The sequence below is a fragment of the Salvelinus alpinus genome, chromosome 5 (assembly GCF_045679555.1).
Source record: "Salvelinus alpinus chromosome 5, SLU_Salpinus.1, whole genome shotgun sequence".
Taxonomy (NCBI): domain Eukaryota; kingdom Metazoa; phylum Chordata; class Actinopteri; order Salmoniformes; family Salmonidae; genus Salvelinus; species Salvelinus alpinus.
This window is the reverse complement of record NC_092090.1, coordinates 73,682,810-73,710,229: the sequence shown is the minus strand read 5'-3', so window position 1 is coordinate 73,710,229 and position 27,420 is coordinate 73,682,810. Positions and strand designations below refer to the sequence as shown.

General features: G+C 42.8%; 1 protein-coding gene across 4 annotated transcripts in view; it reads right to left on the bottom strand.

The window, feature by feature from the left end:
• The window catches only part of LOC139576764 (probable E3 ubiquitin-protein ligase HECTD4), a 58,279-nt gene extending 45,625 nt beyond the window's left edge, over positions 1-12,654 (bottom strand). For all 4 annotated transcript variants that reach the window (XM_071403195.1, XM_071403197.1, XM_071403196.1 and 1 more), the window contains exons 1-4: positions 12,016-12,654; positions 7,284-7,855; positions 937-1,026; positions 703-830 (exon numbers count right to left, since the gene is read on the bottom strand). In XM_071403195.1, coding sequence (XP_071259296.1) covers positions 703-830; positions 937-1,026; positions 7,284-7,855; positions 12,016-12,162 — 937 coding nt within the window. In that variant the 5' untranslated portion in view covers positions 12,163-12,654. The remainder of the gene's footprint in view (positions 1-702; positions 831-936; positions 1,027-7,283; positions 7,856-12,015) is intronic.
• Between the last annotated feature and the right edge of the window lie 14,766 nt (positions 12,655-27,420).

Sequence of the window (27,420 nt, the reverse complement as noted above, 5' to 3'; positions counted from 1 at the left end):
TGAGGTCCTATCACCTTACAGGGCTCTCCAAGGTCAGCCCATCGATTGGAGGAAACAAGCCATCACCCACCCTCTCTCTTTCTCCCTCAAACTTCTGCTAGTCATTACCCTGCCCTATAACCAACACATGATGCCCTCCTCAGAAGACTCGGCCAATGAGACAGAAGGATGACTCCATGTCTGCCCTTGGCTTAATGTTGGGAGTACTAAGTGGCTCCAAACAAAGGATCAAATAGAAATGATCTAAAGAGGTGAATGAATAAATCATCATCCAAATGAGAGAAAGGATTATGAGGGCCAGCAGGACAGCCTGGTTGCCGTTGTCACCAGAACACTACTACTAACAACTACACTTACAGTGCACTCACATACACATTACTCTATAATCGTACTGTGAAAATGTGTCCTATATATTATAGATTTTTTAAACCCCGTCCCCGTCCCCGCAAGAGGCCTTTTGCTAGGCCGTCATTGTAAATAAGAATTTGTTCTTAACTGACTTGCCTAGTTAAATAAAGGTTAAATAAATACAAATCCAACAGCACAAAAATCACTAATATGATCACTAGACTGGAAAATATTTAGGGTTTGCAACAACAAAAAAGCAACCTCACTTGAAAACCCCCCCAGGTCCGGTTCAAAGGAAGTTTGCTCCGTATCCCAAGACCAATGGAGCTCTTGTTCACACACACACAGGCTTACCTTTGCTCTCTGCCCCTCCAGCGCTGCTGTCAGGTGTAGGCAGCATGTCTTCAAAGCCCCAGGAGACCCTGTGCTTTCCCCCCAGCAGACAGGATGGGGAGCCTGGCCCCCCCTCCAGCACCAGGAGCCTGGGTGGGACAGATCGGGAGAGAAAGAGTTCACAACGAAAACAACACAGAAAAAAGACAACGGTGTCTCACCAAGCACATCCAGGCATAAGGATACTAGACTCACCTGTAGAGCACATCAGCCACAGGGAGCTGGCCCAGGTCTGTCTGTTTCTGCAGCAGGTGAACTGTGTGGATGAAGGTCTTCAGGGACCCTCTGGAAACACAAAACATGTGTTAAACCATGGAATGGGAGGGAGCGAAAGTCAGTGAAGGTCCCAGGTAGGCCTAATAGTGTTAGAGAAAAATTCCACCCCAAAACAATTGTTTTGGTATTTGCTTCATTTGTCCATCGTTGATTTAGTCCCAAAAATGTTTTGCATGTCAACAATCAAGTTAAGATATAACTTTCAAAATACAGAAATACAGCCGGTACGACAAATTTTGCATCAAGTTATATACAGTACCAGTCAAAAGTTTGGACACACCTACTCATTCAAGTGTTTTACTTTATTTTTACTATTTTCTACATTGTAGAATAATAGTGAAGACATCAAAACTACGAAATAACACATATGGAATCATGTACTAACTAACAAAAAAAGTTTTAAACAAATCAAAATACATGTTATTATTTAGATTCTTCAAAGTAGCCCTTTGCCCTGATGACAGCTTTACACACTCTTGGCATTCTCTCAACCAGCTTCATGAGGTAGTCACCTGGAATGCATTTTAATTAACAGGTGATCCTTGTTAAAAGATCATTTGTGGAATTTCTATCCTTCTTAATACGTTTGAGCCAATCAGTTGTGTTGTGACAAGGTAGGGGTGGTATACACAAGATAGCTCTATTTGGTAAAAGACCAAGTCCATATTATGGCAAGAACAGCTCAAATAAGCAAAGAGAAACGACAGTCCATCATCACTTTAAGACATGAAGGTCTGTCAACCCGGAAAATGTTAAGAACTTTGAAAGTTTCTTCAAGTACAGTCGCAAAAACCATCAAGCGCTATGATGAAACTGGCTCTCATGAGGACCACCACAGGAATGACCTTCTCTGTATACATCAATGATGTTGCTCTTGCTGCTGGTGACTCTCTGATCCACCTCTACGCAGACGACACCATTCTGTATACCTCTGGCCCTTCTTTGGACACTGTGTTAACTAACCTCCAGATGAGCTTCAATGCCATACAACTCTCCTTCCGTGGCCTCCAACTGCTCTTAAATGCAAGTAAAACTAAACTCATCAACCAATCGCTGCCCGCACCTGCCCGCCCGTCCAGCATCACTACTCTGGACAGTTCTGACTTAGAATATGTGGACAACTACAAATACCTAGGTGTCTGGTTAAACTGTAAACTCTCTTTTCAGACTCACATTAAGCATCTCCAAACCAAAATTAAATATAGAATTGGCTTCCTATTTCGCAACAAAGCATCCTTCACTCATGCTGCCAAACATAGGTAAAGCCCCGCCTTATCTCAGCTCACTGGTCACCATAGAAGCACCCACCCGTAGCATGCGCTCCAGCAGGTATATCTCACTGGTCACCCCCAAAGCCAATTCTTCCTTCGGGCCGCCTCTCCTTCCAGTTCTCTGCTGCCAATGACTGGAACGAACTGCAAAAATCACTAAAGCTGGAGACTCTTACCTCCCTCACTAGCTTTAAGCACCAGCTGTCAGAGCAGCTCACAGATCACTGCACCTGTACATAGCTCATCTGTAAACAGCCCATCCAATCTACCTCATCCTCACACTGTATGTATTTATTTATTTATCTTGTTACCTGGTTAAATAAAGGTGAAATAAAAAATCTAATAAAGAAACCTCTGCTGCAGAGGATAAGTTCAATAGAGTTACCAGCCTCAGAAATTGCAGCACAAATAAATGCTTCACAGAGTTCAAGTAAGACACGTCAACACCAACTGTTCAGAGTAGACTGCGTGAATCAGGCCTTTATGGTCGAATTGTTACAAAGAAACCACAACTAAAGGACACCAATAAGAAGAAGGGACTTGCTTGGCCAAGAAACACGAGCAATGGATATTAGACGGGTGGAAATCTGTCCTTTGATTTTTGGTTCCAACCGCTGTGTCTTTGTGAGACGCAGAGTAGGTGAATGGATGATCTCCGCATGTGTGGTTCCCACCGTGAAGCATGGAGGTGTGATGGTGTTTTGCTGGTGACACGGTCAGTAATTTATTTAGAATTCAAGGCACACTTAACCAGCATGGCTACCACAGCCTTCTGCAGAGATACGCCATCCCATCTGGTTTGCGCTTAGTGGGACTATCATTTGTTGTTCAACAGGACAAATGACCCAAAACAAACCTCAAGGCTGTGTAAGGGCTATTTTACCAAGGAGAGTGATGGAGTGCTGCATCAGATGACCTGGCCTCCACAATCACCCGACCTCAACCCAATTAAGATGGTTCGGGATGAGTTGGACTGCAGAGTGAAGGAAAAGCAGCCTACAAGTGCTCAGCATGTGGGAACTCCTTCAAGACTGTTGTAAAAGAATTCCAGGTGAAGCTGGTTGAGAGAATGCAAAGAGTGTTCAAAGCTGTCATCAAGGCAAAAGGTGGCTACTTTAAAGAATCTCAAATATAGATTATAATTTTGATTTGTTTAACTCTATCATAGTTTTGATGTCTTCACTATTAGTCTACAATGTAGAAAATAGTCCAAATAAAGAAAAACCCTTGAATGAGTAGGTGTGTCCAAACTTTTGACTGGTACTGCATGTCTTGAAAACTTAATGGAACTACACTGAGTGTACAGAACATTAGGAACACCTGCTGTTTCCATGACAGACTTAAGGTGAATCCAGGTGAAAGCTATGATCACTTATTGATGTCACCTGTTAAACCCACTTCAAATCAGTGTAGATGAAGGGGAGGAGACAGGTTAAAGAAGGATTTCTAAGCTTTGGACATGGATTGTGTATGTGTGCCATTCAGAGGGTGAATGGGCATTTTCACGCTCAACAGTTTCCCTTGTGTATCAAGAATGGTCCACCACCCAAAAGACATCCAGCCAACTTGACACAACAGTGGGAAGCATTGGCGTCAACATGGGCCAGCATCCCTGTGGAACACTTTTGACACCTTGTAGTCCATGCCCCGACGAATTGAGGCAGGTCTGGAGGCAAAGGAGAGTGAAATTCAATATTAGGAAGGTGTTCCTAATGTTTTGTACACAGTGTATATCAACAATGGACAAATCAAACAAATACCAAAAGAAGGTTCCCCTTTAACACAAAAGAGAGTGTTGTGCCATGCTTCTGCTGTGTAGCCATTTCTTGATCTGCATTATTTCCCTTACTTTCCACAATGTATGACCAATTATTATTATTTGTATTCTTTATATAATCTTAGAAGTCACATTGAGATGTTCATCTCTTTTCCAAGTGATCCCTGGCCAAGAAAGAAGCTTACATATAGTTAAACAATAGACAAAAAATATAACAATGAATGGAAGTTAAAATGGTGCATAAGACAGCAGGTTTAAAAACATGTGCAGTCTGTGGTCAGCAGCCCTCCAATCCAGAATATAAAATCAATCAGAATAAAATGATCTAATTTGCAGGGCAAGGGGAACAACTACGTCAAGGTCTCAGAGCGAGTTACGTCACCGATTGAAACGCTATTAGGGTGCACCCCGCTAACTAGCTAGCCATTTCACATCGGTTACACCAGCCTAATCTCGGGAGTTGATAGGCTTGAAGTCATAAACAGCTCAATGCTTGAAGCACAGCGAAGAGCTGCTGGCAAACGCACGAAAGTGCTGTATGAATGAATGCTTACGAGCCTGCTCCTGCCTACCACCGCTCAGTCAGACTGCTCTATCAAATCATAGACTTAATTATAACATAATAACACACAGAAATACGAGCCTTAGGTCATTAATATGGTCAAATCTGGAAACTATCATTTCGAAAACAAAACGTTTATTCTTTCAGTGAAATACGGAACCTTATGGCATCCATAAGTCTAAATATTCCTGTTACATTGCACAACCTTCAATATAACATCATAATTACGTAAAATTCTGGCAAGTTAGTTCGCAACGAGCCAGGCGGCCCAAACTGTTGCATATACCCTGACTCTGCGTGCAATGAACGCAAGAGAAGTGACACAATTTCCCTAGTTTAATATTGCCTGCTAACCTGGATTTCTTTTAACTAAATATGCAGGTTTAAAAATATATACTTCTGTGTATTGATTTTAAGAAAGGCATTGATATTTATGGTTAGGTACATTCGTGCAACGATTGTGCCTTTTTCGCAAATGCGCTTTTGTTAAGTCATCAGACCGTTTGGCGAAGTTGGTCTTCACACAGTTTGCAACGAGCCAGGTGGCCCAAACTGCTGCCTATAGCCTGACTCTGTTGCACAGAACGCAAGGGAAGTGACACCATTTCCCTAGTTAAAAAAAAATCATGTTAGCAGGCAATAATAACTAAATATGCATGTTTAAAAATATATACTTGTGTATTGATTTTAAGAAAGGCGTTGATGTACATTGGTGCAACGACAGTGCTTTTTTCGCGAATGTGCTTGTTAAATAGCCGTTCGGCGAAGTAGGCTATGATTAATGATAAATTAACAGGCACCGAATCGATTATATGCAAAGCAGGACAAGCTAGATAAACTAGTAATATCATCAACCATGTGTAGTTAACTAGTGATTATGTTAAGATTGATTGTTACATATTTCTAAAAAATATTTTTTAATTTCCCGCGCTGCCTTTTCAGCGGAATGTTGTCGAGGGGTTCTGCTAGCGGAACGCCTGCGCTAGAAAGGTTAAGCTACTTTGACCATTAAAAAGAAAGTAGAAAGAAAGTAGCTATAAGGCACACCCAAACCATCAGGGGGGAGACAGAGGATAGCCTAGCTCTTTAACTACCCACCACTGTTGGTGAAAGGGAGAGCACCAGAACTGGATGGTTCCCCAACACAATGGGCTCTATGCCTCTACACAGGGCACACAAAGGGCAGAGGGTTCTGGTTAACAAGTGAAGCACAGTTGTCAACAGCAGAAGCCGGGCTGCAGCCACAGGTGAAAGAAAAGAGTGCTGTCCTCTGTGTCCTAGGTCAGGGGTTTTCCAACTGGGGTCCACGGATACCATGTTAATGTTTCTGCGTCATGTATGAAGGAAGTTAAAAAGGTAGTTTCACAAGCCAATAGCGTTAGCGCAATGACTGTAAGTCTACAGGAACAGTGTGATGCTAGCTGTTCCTGTTCATCAGACTCTGGGGAAGTAGATAAACGGCTTCATTGACAAAATCCCAAACGATCCTTGTAATATGGAGGAAATTACAGTCATTGGAGCTAATAATAGGTTTTTTTCTGTATACTGGTCACTTTTCGGGATGGAAAAACAGTGTGTGTCAACTTAAATAAACAACCAAAACCAGATAGAAAGCATGCAGAAAAGATAGAACTTTAAATATTCTACTGTTAGTCAATGCCACTCCGACGTTGCTCGGACTAATATTTATATATTTCTTAACTCCATTCTTTTACTTCAGATGTTTGTTGTTGTGAATTGTTAGATATTACTGCACTGTTGAAGCTTGGAACACAAGCATTTTGCTACACCCGCAATAACATCTGCTAAATATGTGTAGGTGAACAGAAATTTGGTTGGATTTTGATAATAGCATCTTTGAGAATTAACAATCAAATGAAAGCTAGACAGTCAGGAGGAATAGAACATTCTAAAACCCCAGCATTCAGGGCACACGGCCAGTGATTTTGTTATAATGATTGAGCAGAGGAACACAGCATTAGCCTTGGCAAAATGCATAGAATTGCAGGAAATTTGCTTCAAACATGTACAATTTTCTCTCAGCTAAAAGGAAAAATAGTAGCATTGCAAAAGGGTGCTTTACAACAGCTAAATGTTGTCTATGCCACCACGATGCCTTTACATTTCTAGCTAGAATATGTTAGAGTTTACACTTCCTCATCCAATGAACTGTGGGGAGGTTAAAACAATGAAACTGTCTTCCAAATCTATTCATTTTAAAATGTTGATTACTTCTACTTGCCATTATCATTCACCTGAGACAAGACGTGATTATATATATTTTTTGCTAAAATATGATGGGGGTTTGCCTGGGCGGGGGTCCCTGGGAAAGAAAAGTCTGAAAACCCCTGACCTAGGTGACAAACAAGACCCCTGTTCAACAAGCATCACTGACATAGCAAACACAAAAACTGAAAGGCCTTTTTCAAAGATAAAGAAAGAGAAGATTATATTTAGTGAACAACTGGGGCTAGCTACATCACTGAAAGTGGAAACAGAAATGGGATGACACTTGAGGGCTTGCCTAATCATCATTTGAGCAGTATTAGGAAGCTGGAGTAAATGAGCCAGACGGCTAAGCAGACTCAAGTGATCCGGCATACTATTCTCTCCTCTTTATGTGTGGTGTGCTCTGTTGTTAAGCGTGTGGTCTCACCTGGCACAGGCGAGAGCTACCAGGGCAGCGGCAGCATTCTCCCTCTGCCTGTGTGCGTGGAGCACGTATGTAGGAGCCTGGTCCTGCTGCCCCTGGCCCTGCTGGGTCTGTGCTGTCTGCTGGACCCCTTCCTCCAGCCAGGAGCAGAGCAGCCCTTCTAGGCCATTGAGGCAGTCGGCAGGCTCCTTGCTGAGGCTGAGGGGCTGGCAGTCACGCAGGCAAGACAGCAGTACCTCCGCCGTGACCCCACAGAGCGCCGGGTCACTGCGTGTCTGGGACTGCAGGAGAGGGAAGACCAGTAGCAGCCCCATGCGGGAGGTGAAAGGAGCCTGTTCAGGCTGCTGCAGCAGGCCTTGTCGTTTTAGCAGGGCCAGGGCCTCCTCATCGCCCCCTCCAGCCCCCTCCCGGTCCTGCTGCTCCTCCAGGGCCAACTGACGCTGAGCCCCCCACAGGCCCCGTAGAGCATTCAGACGGTATTCCAACAGGCGGGCATACGCATTGCTTTGGTTACCACAGACTGCACGGAGACGCTCGGCTAGCTCCGCAGGGTTCTTTGTCTCGAATGTGAGGATCTAGAAGAGATAGAAAGGAAGATTGAGAAAATATGAGGGATACAGAAAATAGTCATGAAGATACGTAACCAACAGGAGTTGGTTTAATCCTTGGGGAGACAATGGGTCGAGATCTCAAAGCGATGACGGCATCCAGTATAGTGCACTGACTGTAAATCACCATCTAGCTGGGGTCTGGCGACCTCTAAATCCAATTTACAACAGAGTACTGCTTCACTATGAGATAATGTGCAGCTAAATTTAATATGAGAGAGGAAAAGGAGGTTAGACCCTTTGATTCTAATGATACTCATTAAAGAATCAAAATACATGTGTGGAAATAACCTGGGATAGTCCTTGTTGTATTTCTAACCCACAGTCATTTCACATTTAAATTGTATTCATAGTGCAGATGTTATTACCAAGAGAAACAGCCAAATACAGCATTACATAATCAAAAAAAGAAGCAGTATGAAAGAGAGAGAGATTGTGGGGTTATTTCAGAGGAGATAAAAAGGAATATTGTGCATCATCTGCACTTACGCAGCATTTTAACCAGGTATCGATTACAGTGTCTAGTCTAAGACTCCATAACACCATTTAGCAGGCACTTTTTTATTCTTCAGATATGCGACTAATGTTACGGTAAAATCCCTTAATTGGAGACTGGGATTGTTCACCGACCCTCTCCACCTTACTCTGCAGAAAGGATTCTCCTCTACAGCTAGAGTTCCATCCAATTGGAGAAAGATGTCCATCTAAATATTATAGAAGCTGCATAAAGAAAATATGCAAATTTTTCCACCAGTGGTGTTTCACCAAATGGACTTGTTGGGGATAAAAATCAGTGCCTGTCGACATAAGCGGAAAATAAAATGTTGTGCCCTAAGTTTCCCGAAAACTCACATTTTCAATATGTTCCCATCACATTTTCAACTGCACCGATACATTTGTCACTAAAACTGTTATGTTAAATACCAAATGTGACTACTCAGCAGCTCGCAGATATAGTGCGGGTAGGCTAGTCTACATTATTATGGATAAGAGCGAGAATATTTTATTTGTCAAAAGGCAGTCAAGCATCGATCATCATGTCACCAGAATAAGACCCTAGATATTTAATGGGAAGAAGCATCAAGCAAGCTCATCACCATGCACTTTCACCACCCTGTGAAGTTCATCATAAAATATTGCATCTGTAGCCTAATAAACTGCACTACCAAGTCATAGTGGGAGGACCACACACCATATGATTGTGTGACTCCAAATTTACTTCGATATGATGGTTATTATATAAATTCTGCGCATAAAAGCGTTTCCACCGCCATTTTATGCATAATTAATTTTACGGACACTAAATGTATCGCATATGTCGAACGAACAAATTATCTTTATAAAATTGTACAAAAACTTCCTTTTTTCATCACAGCTGTCGTGATTTTTAAAATTTTTTAAATATGGTATGACTTCACTGACATAAAAACTGTGGATGGAAACGTGGTTAGTGATGCTGATATAAATAGCCTGCATCTAAGCGCCCATGGGCTGCTGGATGACCTGATCAATCATGAGTTTGGCAACATTAACCCAAAAGAGGCATGCATATGGAAACATTCCCACTGTGCTAATGGCCCCTGTAGATGGCCTCCATAAAGACCAGAGGAAGCTGCTTGGAGAGGCTGGAGGACTTAACCAAACCACACATTTTAATGTTTCTACTACTCTCTGATAGGGAAATTACAATGTCCACAGACACCCTAATAACCCCAACTCATCATACAGCAATTAGTGTTGCACTACGTTACCTCCTCACATAATTTTTATTTAACCTTTATTTAAGTAGGCAAGTCAGTTAAGAACAAATTCTTATTTACAATGACGGCCTACCCCAGCCAAACCCTAACGATGTTGGGCCAATTGTGCGCCGTCCTAAGGAACTTCCAATCACGGCCGTTTGTGATACAGCCTGGAATCTAACCAGGGTCTGTACCTCTAGCATTGAGATGCAGTGCCTTAGACCACTGCGCCACTCGGGAGCCCTCGGGAGCCCTACATAAGAAGAATAAGGTTAGTGAGAGCAGGGGGAAGGGTGGATGGTGGTGACAGTACAATAACTAGAGGCACACTGCAGATGCTCAGGTTACATGCCATCCATCCTTCCACTGCAGAAAGGACAAGCAACACTTCCATGTCCTGTACTGCTATTGAACCAATGGTACTGGGCTATTCTGAGAAGTGACACGGGCAATAAGACCTTTGTTTTGACTTCCACCTCTCAGACCCAAAGCTAAGCCTGTCCCACTATGAAGCAGTAGAATCAGGATGCCAAACTACTGCACCAGGGGCACAGGGCTAGCTAGCACAGCTGCTCTATCCCCCAGTCATTGCTCCACTCTTACGAAAAATAAGAAAACTTCACAAGCAGGAGATGTACGCAGTAAAGTCTAGTCCTCTCAGGTTGATTAATTCTCAGTGTCCATCTGTAGCATGTAATCTGTCTGACTCTCACTCATTCACCATCTATCAGTCTGTGACCCCTTTATCTATGTTTAGGTCTACATCACTCTCCATCTGTGCACCCTCAGTCACAAACCTCAATTTCCTTGTTCTCACCTTCTCTATTCCCCCCGTTGCACCATTTTCTGGTTATTAACACAATTCTATTCAATTATGAGTAGTAGGAACTAGAGAAAGTCCATATTAATTTTAAAAAACATACAGGAGTAATTATAGGTTAAGTGCCTTGCTCAGGTTTCACTTAGTCAGCTCAGGGATTCAAATCAAATCATTATTGGTCACATACACACAGTTAGCAGATGTTATTGTGAGTGTAGCAAAATGCTTGTGCTTCTAGTTCGGACAGTGCAGCAATATCTAACAAGGAATATCTAAAAATTCTACAACAAGTACCTAATACACACAAATCTTAGTCAAATCTAATCTGGAATAAGAATAGATAACCTGCAACCTTTCGAATTACAGGGCCATCACTCTTAACCACTAGCCTACCTGCCGCCCTAGTCTCTGATATGCCTAGCACATTTGTCAATGGATTCCTACAGCTAACGGGATCGATCATTCAAGCGTCCATTTATTCGGTACTTAATCTGAACCTTAATGTCAAGGTTGACCAGAAAAGGCCTTTTAAGAGTCAAGCACATAGGCTAGCTAGCTTAATACATTTACATTTACATTTAAGTCATTTAGCAGACGCTCTTATCCAGAGCGACTTACAAATTGGTGCATTCACCTTATGATATCCAGTGGAAATATATATAATAATAGTCCATATTTTTGTGTTTATGGTTGAGTAAAAGACCACAAGGCATTGCACAGGTGACAACACCAGATGAATATTGATCAAATAAAAAACTGCCATTGAATTATGGCAGTTCATTAAAATACTGTCAAGTGTGCCAATGAGGAAGTATACTGTGCTTCTATGTGCTGAACTCTGAACTGTAAGACCCCCTGGCTACATACTGGTTTGAGGAGCTTGCAAGCATGCCTTATTTACTTTTCCTATTGTATTTTTTTAGTTTGTATGCCAATGTGCTTTGAAGAATGTAATGCATAAGTTGATGAACACAACAATAGCCAGCCACCACTCAAGAGCACCCAATGTCTTGGCCAAAAATGACAAGGGGTACCCCACAAAGGGTGGGGATTTAAAAGCCAGGACATGATAATAGTCTACCTAGCTACGTCGTGAGTCATCATGCCTATACAGTGAGATTCATAGCTAACGTTATAGCAGCTGGATCCGATCAATCAGGAATGGAAACGACGTTATCACCACATTGAGTATTAGCTGGCAATAAGATTTTCAATTGACATGAATAACGTACCTAGTTATAGCTAACTACCTCTTCAAAAGGTAACGTTAGACAGTCTGCTAACGTTGGCTAAACAGTTAGCCTGCTATTGTTACTGTTAATGTCATTACCTGCTTGTCAAGCCGGCGTTGGCACCTTACTCATGAACATTATTAGCTAAAAATAGAATATGTTTCTACAGCTAAATGTGACTTTATTCAAATGGAATCAAATGTTGAGCTAGCTAGGTAACGTTCGTTTTCGGCTATTTAGCTTAACTATAGTCGGTTAGCTAGCTAACGTTAACTACACTGTTGTTGCCAAGAAAACATTCGAAATGCAAACGTTGATGCAGAGTAGACTCACCTCTTGCTCAGTGTCGCCCTGCTCAGACACCCCGATTTCACTGGGAAGTTCAGCCAGATCCGTGACCCGAATCAGTCCATCGTGAAGGAAAATAGTCTCTTCCTTCACTGACAGCCACTGGGACGAATCCACGGCCCCGGAGCCCATCTCTCTCTCCCCCGAGAAAAATGCCAGAGAGGTCGAACATCAAAACAAATTCAATATCCGAAATGACAACAACACTACCCGACAGACATGCTGTCAGTCAGATGACAAACTCAAACGTAGTCCGAGCCAGCTACGTTAGCTAACTAATGCCACTCGTACTGCTTTACTACAGTGGCTAGCTGGCTAACATAGGTCGGCCAGCTGATTGCACTGTGTGGGACAGGTTCTTTATCTAGCCGAGGCTAGCTATCAACCGTACTGTACCGTCTTCACAGCGCAGAGTGGATGTGACACTCTGTAAACCGTAATATTTAGAGCGAAGTTTCATAAATGACTGCCTTCTCCTGCTGAACACAAAGTCTGAGCATAACCACAACACGACAAGAAAGCAGGAAAAATGGCTCCGTTAATGGTCCAACCTCTGTTTATTAGTGACCGGATAGATATTCGAAATACCACAGCTGAGACGCCATGTTTCCTAGGCCAACAGTTCCCAGCATACACTGCAGGTTATCCTACAACAGGGATCTCTAACCTTTTCTAGCATGATAGCTGCTCTTCCCCGGGCCCTTTGTGTACAACAGGTGTTTTATGTCAATATACCTGGTAAAATAATGGTTAAAACAACACAAAGGGGGCCCATTTAAATGTAGTATTTCCTGAATTCTGTTTTCTCACAACAACAAAAAAATCCTGGTTTTGGAAAAAAAATACTGTTTGCTCTCATGATTTAAATTGTTCAAAGAGAAACATCGATAACTTATGTTCTGAAGCCATGTTTTTTTAAAGGTAAAAAAAACACAATATTTGCGTGTATAATTCCCCTTTAACTGCACATGTAGCAAGATAGTAATATGTCGGTCTAGAGATGTTTCTGCTGGGCCTTTTGGGAAACCGAGGCTTTCTGAAAGCTTCCGCGCTTTCAGCAAATTGTTCCGGGAAACGGTTCAGTACTTGGAGCGTCATTATCTGTTTACAATACACATGACATTTGCTAGACAGCAATAGGTGTGATTTTCAGATGGATGTTTTTTTCTCCACTGTTTTTATGTAAATTTCGTGGCGCAGCTGTAAATCGTTGGCTTTAGTAGCCTACAATCATTTGGAAGACTGGGTTTACTTCATGCTTGCTTTTTTACCTTGAAGTTTGCTATTTTTCAAAACTGAATCTATAGTATTATTTAGGATGCATAAGACAGAGGCGTATACAATACCAAACAAAACAAATTATTTTGAACAACAGTGCCGAGAGTGTGGTTTCACATAAAACTATTTTTCAAAATATTGTGCATTTGACCTCACATCCCTGAATGTTCCATAGTTCCCTACTCTACCTGCTAAGCTACCGGTCAGGTGAAATTTATTTTTTAAAATCCTAACTATATTTGTAAGTACGTTCAGTAGAGGTCAGTGTTTTAAAGTAGCTTGGAATCAAAGAAAGCCCCGAACCATGGCGAAATCAATGGGGTCTCGCATTTTGCAACAAGCAGTTTGAAAAAGCACGTGATCAAACAAGCTTTGGACGTCATTGATGGCGTACTTCTGATAAAGCGATACAGGCATCTGCACACTGCTTCACGCCTGGATCACACCGACAGGTGTTTTTGCATTTTGGTACAGCAGAAGTACATTAATTTCCAATGGAACGTTGCGTTTGCCTTTCAGCATTGTGTTGCAGAGGCAGTTGCAATACGTTCTGTGTGGTGCATACCTTGGATTTATCGAATGCATGGGTCAAACTATGTGTTGACGGCTTGACAGAAACGGTAGCGGGTGTCAAATGTTGAACTTTTGTTGCACACATATCTAGATAATGCTTCGTACCATTTTGCGCAAAGACACTATTCGTGTGATCTGAGAGTGGCACCGCGTGGTGAAACAACACATCCCACTTATTTTCAATGGAAGAATTGCGGTAAGAAGCCGAGTGGGCGGGACCGTTGGAGTGCGTGAACGTGGTGTGGGAGGGGGTGAAAAAGTTCAACGTTTCCGAACTTTATGACCACTGGGCAATGAGCAATCATGTCGAGTGGTTCCCATGACGAATTTGACACTATGCGAACCATCGCTGGAGACTTTCTTCAATATCAGCACTGATCTGTTAAGAAACAGATTACCGACCATTTTGAATCCCACCGTACCTTCTCCGCTATGCAATCTGGTTTCAGAGCTGGTCATGGGTGCACCTCAGCCACGCTCAAGGTCCTAAACGACATCATAACCGCCATCGATAAGAGACATTACTGTGCAGCCGTATTCATTGACCTGGCCAAGGCTTTCGACTCTCTCAATCACCACATTCTTATTGGCAGACTCGACAGCCTTGGTTTCTCAAATGATTGCCTTGCCTGGTTTACCAACTACTTCTCTGATAGAGTTCAGTGTGTCAAATCGGAGGGCCTGTTGTCCGGACCTCTGGCAGTCTCTATGGGGGTGCCACAGGGTTCAATTCTCGGGCAGACTCTCTTCTCTGTATACATCACTGATGTTGCTCTTGCTGCTGGTGATTCTCTGATCCACCTCTAAGCAGACGACACCATTCTGTATACTTCTGGCCCCTCTTTGGACACTGTGTTAACTAACCTCCAGACGAGCTTCAATGCCATACAACTCTCCTTCCGTGGCCTCCAACTGCTCTTAAACGCAAGTAAAACTAAATGCATGCTCTTCAACCGATCACTGCCTGCACCTGCTCGCCCATCCAGCATCACTACTCTGGATGGTTCTGACTTAGAATATGTGGACAACTACAAATACCTAGGTGTCTGGTTAGACTGTAAACTCTCCTTCCAGACTCACATTAAGCATCTCCAATCCAAAATTAAATCTAGAATCGGCTTCCTATATCGCAACAAAGCATCCTTCACTCATGCTGCCAAACATACCCTCGTAAAACTGACCATCATACCGATTCTCGACTTCGGTGATGTCATTTATAAAATGGCCTCCAACACTCTCCTCAACAAATTGGATGCAGTCTATCACAGTGTCATCCGTTTTGTCACCAAAGCCCCATACACTACCCACCATTGTGCCCTGTACGCTCTCGTTGGTTTGCCCTCGCTTCATACTCGTCGCCAAACCCACTGGCTACAGGTTATCTACAAGTCTCTGCTAGGTAAATCCCCGCCTTATCTCAGCTCCCTGGTCACCATAGCAGCACCCACTCGTAGCACGTGCTCCAGCAGGTATATCTCACTGGTCACCCCCAAAGCCAATTCCTCCTTTGGTCGTCTTTCCTTCCAGTTCTCTGCTGCCAATGACTAGAACGAACTGCAAAAATCACTGAAGCTGGAGGGTCATATCTCCCTCACTAGCTTTAAGCACCAACAGTCAGAAGCAGCTCACAGATCACTGCACCTGTACATAGCCCATCTGTAAACAGCCCATCTATCTACCTACCTCATCCCCATACTGTATTTATTTATTTATCTTGCTCCTTTGCACCCCAGTATCTCTACTTGCACATTCATCTTCTGCACATCTACCATTCCAGTGTTTAATTGCTATAATGTAATGACTTTGCCACCATGGCCTATTTATTGCCTTAACTCCCTTATCTTACCTCATTTGCACTCACTGGATATAGACCTTTTGTTTTCTTTTGTTTTACTGTATTATTGACTGTATGTTTTGTTTATTCCATATGTAACTCTGTGTTGTTGTATGTGTCGAATTACTATACTTCATCTTGGCCAGGTCTCAGTTGCAAATGAGAACTTGTTCTCAACTAGCCTACATGGTTAAATAAAGGTTAAAAAAAAAATAATAATAATCAGAGGACACATGATAGGTGTAGTATTTCATCAAAATTTCAACCAGTAGAGAATGTGGACCCATTCCAGTAGATAATGTGAATTGTTTTATTGAAAGAAGTTCATTATCCAAGTGTTATAAATACATAATACATGCATTATAAATATTATAACTGTAATATATTAAACGTAGAAGTTCAATTTACTTCAATGCACATCTGGTGCGCATTATAAAATCTGAGGAAGAAAGATGAGGTAGGGAGAGAGGTGTGAGTGTAAAAAACAAAAAGGGAAAGAGTTAACAGGGGAGCAGGGAAGACAACATATGATTAATGAATTATAGTGCTACTAATCTTAATATTCTCTCATGTCATTACAATTACATAATACTGTATCTAGCTGTGTTTCCTAACCAGCCTTGAGCCAAAGGTTATCTTAAGAGCTGGTGAGGTGGCGATGACAGGACTGGGGTTGGCATCCTCTCTCACATCAAAACATACCTGCAGACAAGAGACAGATGGAGAGAGAGTTGTTTTTTTTATTCTAACACTCTCAGTCATCATAATCATCAGGAGGTGAAATGCAAAACTGACCTTGGATCATTAACTCTGGGACTACTACATCTCTATCTGTATTTCAATGTAAAGCATCTCTTTAATAATACTTCCTGTTGACCCGACCAAGTGACCTCTCACCTCTGATCATGCTGTGCCCTCTATGTCTCAGCCAGTTCAGATGCGGGGGAGGGGTTCACCAACACGGCTAATATAACCTCGTAGATTTAGGTAGAGACTGTCAATTTAACTACCTTATTGTCTCAATAAGTGTTCAACAAGAATCTGTGTGTGTGGCCTTACCTGGTGTCCACACTAAGTGGCTGTAGAGTACTTTATACTGAAAAACATGTACAGACACACAAGGACAAACAATATAGCGTAGTTATATAAATAATTAAGTTACTTACTATTCTCCATGGTTGTTCCTCTCGCCTATTCTTTGAAGGTGGAAGGAGCCACAGCTACACACCTGAGCCTGCTTTCTGATTAATGCACTAGTATGTAGGTGTGGGTTATAGGGTGTCTAATTGTTCAACATTTTTTCAATATGGGTGACTCTTAAAAGAGCCTGTTAGGTTTTGTATACACATCACCCTTACCTGAACAGCACCCTCACCTGACAAGGAGAAATCAAAGGGAGAGGAACTGGGAATCTAATGACTGGAAGAATACTCTTATTGATATGTGGATGGCTTTTAAAAAAGTATTCTGGTTGTGCATAGTGTAGTCTGTTGTTCCCAAGGAACAGCACCCTCTTTGAAAAAGTAGGAAGTGAAGATCTCCCGCACCTGGATTGCCTCCTGTGTTGCATTGTTGGCCCCCATCCTGACAACATCCTGCAGAGCAGCAGACCTCTCCTCTAGCACACATCTGCAAAGCTGTAGATGCCATCCTGGTCCTCGTGTCCATCCTCAAGAAGTTATGCAGGACACAGGTAGACTTCACACACACCTGAATTCCCCCAGGAGGCAGTCCCAGATGTTCCTGGTCACCCAACGGTGCAGTGCCCTACACGGTAATTGTAGGCAATCGTTTTGAAGGGATCTCCAGTTGCAAGGTATCCGTAGGAATATATAAGATAATGTAATTATTAGACTTCCATCACCAGGTCATTGTGGATTACTAAAGTATAATATCTCTTATAACAAATCAAGCTAACTTTGGATAGATAGATGTATGTGTAACGAACACGCTGGGAGTCAGGAAGCAAGTGCAGTTGGTCAGTTTAATAATAATGAACAAGAGTAATACAAAACAAGAGAAGCGTCTGGACATGAAAACAGAACCAAAACTGCCTGAAGACTGATCCTGTTTCCATTGATCATCCTTGAGATGTTTCTACAACTTGATTGGAGTCCACCTGTGGTAAATTCAATTGATTGAACATGATTTGGAAAGGCCTACACCTGTCTATATAAAAAGGTCCCACAGTTGACAGTGCCTGTCAGAGCAAAAACCAAGCCATGAGGTCGAAGGAATTGTCCATAGAGCTCCGAGACATGATTGTGTCGAGGCATATATCTGGGGAAGGGCACCAAATCATTTCTGTAGCATTGAAGGTCCCCAAGAAAACAGTGGCTTCCATCATTCTTAAATGGAAGAAGTTTGGAGCTCCAGAGTTCCTCTGTGGAGATGGGAGAACATTTCAGAAGGACAACCATCTCTGTAGTACTCCACCAATCAGGCCTTTATGGTAGGAGTGGCCAGACGGAAGTAAAAGGCACGACAGCCCGCTTGGAGTTTGCCAAAAGGCACCTAAAGACTCTCAGACCATGAGAAACAAGATTGAACTATTTGGCCTGAATGCCAAGCGTCACGTCTGGAGGAAACCAAGCACGATAAGTACGGTGAAGCATGGTTGTGGCAGCATCATGCTGTGGGGATGTTTTTCAGCTGCAGGGACTGGGAGACTAGTGAGGATTGAGGGAAAGATGATTGGCGCAAAGTACTGAAAGATCCTTGATGAAAACCTGCTCCACAGCGCTCAGGTCCTCAGACTGGGGCGAAGGTTCACCTTCTAACAGGACAAAGGCCTTAAGCACACAGCCAAGACAACGCAGGAGTGGTTTCGGTACAAGTCTCTGAATGTCCTTGAGTGGCCCAGCCAGAACCCGGACTTGAACCCGATCGAACATCTCTGGAGAGACCTGAAAATAGCTGTGCAGCGACCCTTCCCATCTAACCTGACAGAGCTTGAAAGGATCTACAGAGAAGAATGGGAGAAACTCCCTAAATACAGGTGTGCCAAGCTTGTAGCGTCATACCCAAGAAGACTTGAGGCTGTAAACCCTGTCAAAGTTGCTTCAACAAAGTATTTAGTAAAGGGTCTACTAACTTTGTTTTTTTTAATACATTTGCAAAAATTACTAAAAACCTGTTTTTGCTTTGTAATTATGTGTGTAGATTGATGAGGGGGAAAAAACATTTTAATCGATTTTAGAATAAGGTTGTAACGTACAAAATGTGGAAAAAGTCAAGGGGTCTGAATACTTTATGAGTCCACTGTAAATACCGCTTGATGATGAGTTGATCATTTGAATCAGCTGTGTAGTGCTAAGGCAGAAACAAAAAATATACACCCCTTTGAGTCCCCAGGACCAGGATTAAGAACCACTGCTCTTTATTGGCACCTCTTCTTCTGCAGACAGGCTTTCACAGCCCTCTAAGGACAGAAAACAACACAAGAAACAGACTTCATTATAATCAAATGAGATAGCACTGAATATTATCTCTGTCCTCATTTCAAGGAACTGGAACTACACAAACATACCTGCCCTATCCAGAATAGCCTACTCTCTCCCTTATTTGACAGTTGGAACTGCTATCCTTTCCATGGCTGATAGCTGGTTATAAACAAATGCATTTGGAGTTTGTGTTTAGCTAGCTAATATGAAGTTAGGTAGCTGGTGATACTTAATTCACTTAGCTAGCTAGCTATACAGTATGTAAAGTTGGCTAGATAGCTAGCTAGCTACAATAGCAGCTCATCACTCGAAATGTGAAATTCTTACTTACAAGCCCTTAACCAGCAATGCAGTTAAGAAAAAAAATAGAAAAGTGTTAACGTATTTACTAAAATAAACCAAATATATATATATTTTTAAAGAAAAATAGAAAAATAACTAATAATTAAGGAGCAACAATAAAATAACAGTAGTGAGGCTATATACAGATGGTACCAGTTAGTCGAGGTAATTGAGGTAATATGTACATGTAGGTATAATAAACAAAGAGTAGCATCGGTGTAAAAGACGGGGGAGGGGCAGCAGAAGGGGGGGGGGGGTAGTAGCTGTTTAGACGCCGCTAGGACCTAGACTTGGAGCTCAGGTACACGGTAGCAGAGAGAACAGTCTATGACTAGGGTGGCTGGAGTCTTTGACAATTGTTAGGGCCTTCCTATGACACCGCCTGGTGTAGAGGTCCTGGATGGCAGGAAGCTTGGTCCCAGTGATGTACTGGGCCGTACACACTACCCTCTGTAGTGCCTTGTGGTCGGAGGCCGAGCAGGTGATGCAACCAGTCAGGATGCTCTCGATGGTGCAGCTGTAGAACCTTTTGAGAATCTGAAGACCCATGCCAAATCTTTTCAGTCTCCTGAGGGGGAATAGGTGCAGTCATGAGTGCAGTCATGAGTGTACAGGGAGTACAGGACGGGACTGAGCACGCACCCCTGAGGAGCCCATGTTGAGGATCAGCGTGGCGGATGTGTTGTTACCTACCCTTACCACCTGGGGGCGTCCCATCCGGAAGTCCAGGATTCAGTTGCAAAAGGAGGTGTTTAAAAAAATATATATATATTTCTCCTTTTCTCCCCAATTTCGTGGTATCCAATTGTTAGTAATTACTATCTTGTCTCATCGCTACAACTCCCGTACGGGCTCGGGAGAGACGAAGGTCGAAAGCCATGCGTCCTCCGAAACACAACCCAACCAAGCCGCACTGCTTCTTAACACAGCGCGCCTCCAACCCGGAAGCCAGCCGCACCAATGTGTCGGAGGAAACACCGTGCACCTGGCTACCTTGGTTAGCGCGCACTGCGCCCAGCCCGCCACAGGAGTCGCTGGTGCGCGATGAGACAAGGATATCCCTACCGGCCACAACAAGCCATTTCCGGCGCCGACCGAGATGGCCGCCTCGCTTCGCGTTCCTTGGAAAATATGCAGTATTTTGTTTTTTTACGTGTTATTCCTTACATTGGTACCCCAGGTAATCTTAGGTTTCATTACATACAGTCGGGAGGAACTACTGAATATAAGAGCAACGTCAACTCACCATCGTTCCAACCAGGAATATGACTTTCCCGAAACGGATCCAGTGTTTTGCCTTCCACCCAATACAATGGATCTGATCCCAGCCGGCGACCCTATGCGACGCCGTAAAAGGGGCAAACGTAGCGGTCTCCTGGTCAGGCTTCAGAGACGGGCACATCGCGCTCCACTCCCTAGCATACTACTCGCCAATGTCCAGTCTCTTGACAATAAGGTTGATGAAATCCGAGCACGGGTAACATTCCAGAGAGACATCAGAGATTGTAACGTTCTCTGCTTCACGGAAACATGGCTAACTCAAGAGACGCTAACGGAGTCGGTGCAGCCAGCTGGTTTCTTCACGCATCGCGCCGACAGAAACATACATCTTTCTGGTAAGAAGAGGGGCGGGGGTGTATGCCTTATGATTAACGAGACGTGGTGTGATCATAACAACATACAGGAACTCAAGTCATTCTGTTCACCTGATCTAGAACTCCTCACAATCAAATGTCGACCGCATTATCTACCAAGGGAATTCTCTTCGATTATAATCACAGCCGTATATATTCCCCCCCAAGCAGACACATCGATGGCCCTGAACGAACTTTATCTGACTCTTTGTAAACTGGAAACCACACACCCTGAGCCTGCATTCATCGTAGCTGGGGATTTTAACAAGGCTAATCTGAAAACAAAACTCCCTAAATTCTATCAGCATATCGATTGTGCTACCAGGGCTGTTAAAACCTTGGATCATTGTTATACTAACTTCCGCGACGCATATAAGGCCCTCCCCCGCCCTCCTTTCGGAAAAGCTGACCACGACTCCATTTTGTTGCTTCCAGCCTACAAACAGAAACTAAAACAACAAGCTCCCTCGCTCAGGTCTGTTCAACGCTGGTCCGACCAATCTGATTCCACGCTTCAAGACTGCTTCGATCACACGGATTGGAATATGTTCCGCATTGCGTCCAACAACAACATTGACGAATATGCTGATTCGGTGAGCGGGTTCATTAGAAAGTGTATTGACGATGTCGTACCCACAGCAACGATTAAAACATTCCCAAACCAGAAACCGTGGATTGACGGCAGCATTCGCGTGAAACTGAAAGCGCGAACCACTGCTTTTACCCAGGGCAAGGTGACCGGAAACATGACCGAATACAAACAGTGTAGCTATTCTCTCCGCAAGGCAATCAAACAGAGACAAAATAGAGTCGCAATTCAACAGCTCAGACACAAGAGGTATGTGGCAGGGTCTACAGTCAATCACGGATTACAAAAAGAAAACCAGCCCCGTCGCGGAACAGGATGTCTTGCTCCCAGACAGGCTAAATAACTTTTTTGCTCGCTTTGAGGACAATACAGTGCCACTGACACGGCCCGCTACCAAAACCTGCGGGCTCTCCTTCACTGCAGCCGAGGTGAGTAAAACACAAACGGTCCCGTGTGGCCCAGTTGGTAGAGCATGGCGCTTGCAACGCCAGGGTTGTGGGTTCATTCCCCACGGGGGGACCAGGATGAATATGTATGAACTTTCCAATTTGTAAGTCGCTCTGGATAAGAGCGTCTGCTAAATGACTTAAATGTAAATTTAAACGTGTTAACCCTCGCAATGCTGCAGGCCCAGACGGCATTCCCAGCCGCGTCCTCAGAGCATGCGCAGACCAGCTGGCTGGTGTGTTTACGGACATATTCAATCAATCCTTATCCCAGTCTGCTGTTCCCACATGCTTCAAGAGGGCCACCATTGTTCCTGTTCCCAAGAAAGCTAAGGTAACTGAGCTAAACGACTACCGCCCCGTAGCACTCACTTCCGTCATCATGAAGTGCTTCGAGAGACTAGTCAAGGACCATATCACCTCCACCCTACCGGACACCCTAGACCCACTCCAATTTGCTTACCGACCCAATAGGTCCACAGACGACGCAATCGCAACCACACTGCCCTAACCCATCTGAACAAGAGGAATACCTATGTGAGAATGCTGTTCATCGACTACAGCTCAGCATTTAACACCATAGTACCCTCCAAACTCGTCATCAAGCTCGAGACCCTGGGTCTCGACCCCGCCCTGTGCAACTGGGTCCTGGACTTCCTGACGGGCCGCCCCCAGGTGGTGAGGGTAGGTAACAACATCTCCACCCCGCTGATCCTCAACACTGGGGCCCCACAAGGGTGCATTCTGAGCCCTCTCCTGTACTCCCTGTTCACCCACGACTGCGTGGCCATGCACGCCTCCAACTCAATCATCAAGTTTGCGGATGACACTACAGTGGTAGGCTTGATTACCAACAACGACGAGACGGCCTACAGGGAGGAGGTGAGGGCCCTCGGAGTGTGGTGTCAGGAAAATAACCTCACACTCAACGTCAACAAAACAAAGGAGATGATTGTGGACTTCAGGAAACAGCAGAGGGAGCACCCCCCTATCCACATCGACGGGTCAGTAGTGGAGAAGGTGGAAAGTTTTAAGTTCCTCGGTGTACACATCACGGACAAACTGAATTGGTCCACCCACACAGACAGCGTTGTGAAGAAGGCGCAGCAGCGCCTCTTCAATCTCAGGAGGCTGAAGAAATTCGGCTTGTCACCAAAAACACTCACAAACTTCTACAGATGCACAATCGAGAGCATCCTGTCGGGCTGTATCACCGCCTGGTACGGCAACTGCTCCGCCCACAACCGTAAGGCTCTCCAGAGGGTAGTGAGGTCTGCACAACGCATCACCGGGGGCAAACTACCTGCCCTCCAGGACACCTACACCACCCGATGTCACAGGAAGGCCATAAAGATCATCAAGGACAACAACCACCCAAGCCACTGCCTGTTCACCCCGCTATCATCCAGAAGGCGAGGTCAGTACAGGTGCATCAAAGCAGGGACAGAGAGACTGAAAAACAGCTTCTATCTCAAGGCCATCAGACTGTTAAACAGCCACCACTAACATTTAGCGGCCGCTGCCAACATACTGACTCAACTCCAGCTCACTTTAATAATGGGAATTGATGGAAATTATGTAAAAATGTACCACTAGCCACTTTAAACAATGCCACTTAATATAATGTTTACATACCCTACATTACTCATCTCATATGTATATGTATATACTGTACTCTATATCATCTACTGCATCTTGCCATCTTTATGTAATACATGTATCACTAGCCACTTTAAACTATGCCACTTTATGTTTACATACCCTACATTACTCATCTCATATGTATATACTGTACTCTATACCATCTACTGCATCTTGCCTATGCCGTTCTGTACCATCACTCATTCATATATCTTTATGTACATATTCTTTATCCCTTTACACATGTGTGTATAAGGTAGTAGTTGTGGAATTGTTAGGTTAGATTACTTGTTGGTTATTACTGCATTGTCGGAACTAGAAGCACAAGCATTTCGCTACACTCGCATTAACATCTGCTAACCATGTGTATGTGACAAATAAAATTTGATTTGATTTGATTCAAGGTTGGAAAGTGACAGCGAAGATGAGGCCTCAGAGTCTGATGTTCAAGAGGTGGACATTGAGGAGGTCCAGGGAGAAGACATGAAAGCCTGAGAGGAAAACAACCAAAGCTTTAGTTTCTGGACTATCATTTTACAGATGTATGATGAAAATGTTTTTGGGAGATGCTATGGATCATTGCGGATCATTCAATATTGCATTTATTTTGTTGTTCAGTGAAATCATCCCATGTGAAGAGTCAACTCATTTAATTATGATTTCTCCTCAACACAACCAAATAAATAAATAAAAATATTCTGTGGTTAATAATTATGTCTGAAACACCTCCAATCATTGAGACTAAAAAACACCACAAATCAAATCAAAGTTTATTTGTCACGTGCACTGAATACAACAGGTGTAGACCTTACAGTGAAATGCTTACTTACAGGCCCTAACCAACAGTGCAATTTAAGAAAAAATTGGTATTAGGTGAACAATAGATAAGTTAAGAAATAAAAAACAACTGTAAAAAGACAGTGAAAATAACAGTAGCGAGGCTATATACAGGCACCAGTTAGTCGGGCTAATTTAGGTAGTATATAGATGTAGGTATGGTTAAAGTGACTATGCATATATGATAAACAGAGAGTAGCAGTAGCGTAAAAGAGGGGTTGGTGGATTTTTTCCTAAAAGAATAATATTAATGTCTAAATTTGTAAGTTGTACAAAGAATCTTTGTCCTTCCAGGCCAGACCTCAAAGTGACACAGAGAGTGAGGAGGACCTCACCTGTCAAAACAGGAAATGCAAATGCAGCTAACCACTGCAAACTTTCAAATAAGGGAGTTCAAAAGAGAAAAGGCTGCACTCAGACAATCTCTCTCCGTGATTGAAGGTAAGCTTTCCTGTTTGTGGATGCTCCCACTGAATATTCTCACCATGCATGCAAGTCCAGGTTTAGTTGTGTATATACCCATAGATACCAGTTGTATAGTTTCTACCTATCTATTAGTTGAATGCATATTGCATGCAAGTGTAATGACAGCACATGATGTTCTATATTTTCAGAGTTGCCAGGTTTGCTCCAGGATGTGAAAAACCAAGAGGGAGAGAATGAGACACACAACTTCAAAGGGTGTGTGTGTGTGTGTGTTTGGTTTAAGCATGATGACCAGAATATGAGGAGTAGAGGTTGAGAGTAGGAAAGAGGATTAGAAGTTGGAAGGAGGTGGTGGTTGAATTAATCTATATTCACTTTCTCTAACTGTCTGTCATATTGTGTGTTCCCAGACATCATGGCTAGTGGATCCCCACCCATCTCCAAAACTCACAATGGTGAGAGAGGAAACAGTTTCTAACGGTGTGTGTGTTTGGTTTCAGCATGATGATCAGAATATGAGGAGGATTAGAGATTGAGAGTAGGAGGGATTATTAGAAGTTGTAAGGAGGTGGTTGAATGAAGCTGTATTAAATCTCTTAACTGTCTGTCATACTGTGTGTTCCCAGACATCATGGCTGGACCCTCCAACCCACAAAAGCAGCACTCCAAGACATAGCCGTCACAACCCTACCAGACAGCATGGTAGGGTGACTTCAAACATTGAGCTGTAAAGCGGGGATGCAAACTAGTCACAATTTGAATACAAAAGCAGGTGTATTAATATTGTAACAATACAGCAAGCAGAAAAATACTGTATGCATGTGCTGTTTTGCTTAATTTAATGTAAATGTTTAATGCATATTGTAGTACAATGATAAAATTGTCTTAATTTATAGTGCCATTTAGGATTATGCAAAACATGTTCACAAAACTATTTATCGTTGACTACTAAAACTACCTAACGGAGTACAGCAAGCAAACAACACGAGTCATGGCAGAAAGGACTACAATAATGGTTTTATAATTCAAATACATTTACTTACTTAAAGGGGTGGTTCATCGAAAAATACTTTTAACCTCATTAGAACATTTACCTAGGCATTAGCCTTTACCAGAGACAGTTTTTAGGTTAGTTGGATCAGTATTTAGACTTCTGCAATTTTATTTCAAAATGCGACATTTACGATTTTATCTAGAATGTATGAAAAACTATATGTATTTATCTTCACTTTATGCAACAAATGTTGTCTCGTCATTGAATTGGCAAAAAAACTATCTGTTTTGCTTTAAACATGTTACAAAAATACGCCTACTAGAGCTAATGTTTTCTTCAGTTTGTGACTCTGACCCAAGTCGCGGGCTTGGATTTTAATGAAAAAATGTACCGATATCATTGGGAAATATTAGGCTAGGTAAATATTTTAGCAAAGTAATCTTATCAAGATTTTAACTACAAGGGCTATTGCAGTGATTGGAGGCACCTTCGGTGTCTTTCGAAGGTATTTATGATAAACTTTGACATTAAATGGGGTTTCTATGGGAGAGGGCGAAGTAGAAATCGCTGATGAGCTAAACTAAATACTGACCTAACCAAGCTAAAAACGGTCTCTGGTGAAGGCTAATGCCTAGGAAAATGTTCTAGTGAGATTAAACATATCTTTCAATGAACCACCCCTTAACATAGATGATGAAAACATTACAATACAACAGTTTACATTTCAAGATAATACTTTATGAGCAAAGCATTTATCTAAACATGAATCTGAGAGGTAGGCAGAGAACATATGCTTGACTAAGTCCAAAACTCAAATCTAATATACTGAATTTAGAAAGGGGGGAGAAAGATAGAAGGGGAGAGTGACTAAGCGAGGGAGACAGAGAGAAAGGAGATAAGAGTTGTATAGTTACCACATGGCTGGGCGATAGGACTACATCCATCATCAATGGTGACCACGTGACAATGTCAAAAACAATGTTTTGTTTAATTTGTAGTATTTCTCGAGAAATTCTGTATTCTGCAACATTTTACAATCACGGATAATGATGTTAATAATCTATTCATATTTGTGTTCTGCAAAGTCCTAATATCGGTAGCAATAATGGTTTTGTTCGAATACTCGGCACACCCCTATTAAAGACATAGTGGGGATGATTGCGCTAACAAGGCAAGTTTTTTTTAGAACAGGTGCACACAAAATGGAAGTCAGAGCAAATCCTAATATTAAAATACTGTATTGATTTCAGATATCATTAAAAAAAATATTCTAATATCATGCAAAAAACTACGTTTCTGTCCATCACAAAGGAAAGTTTGAATACATTGTTGATAACTACTACAGTACTGTGC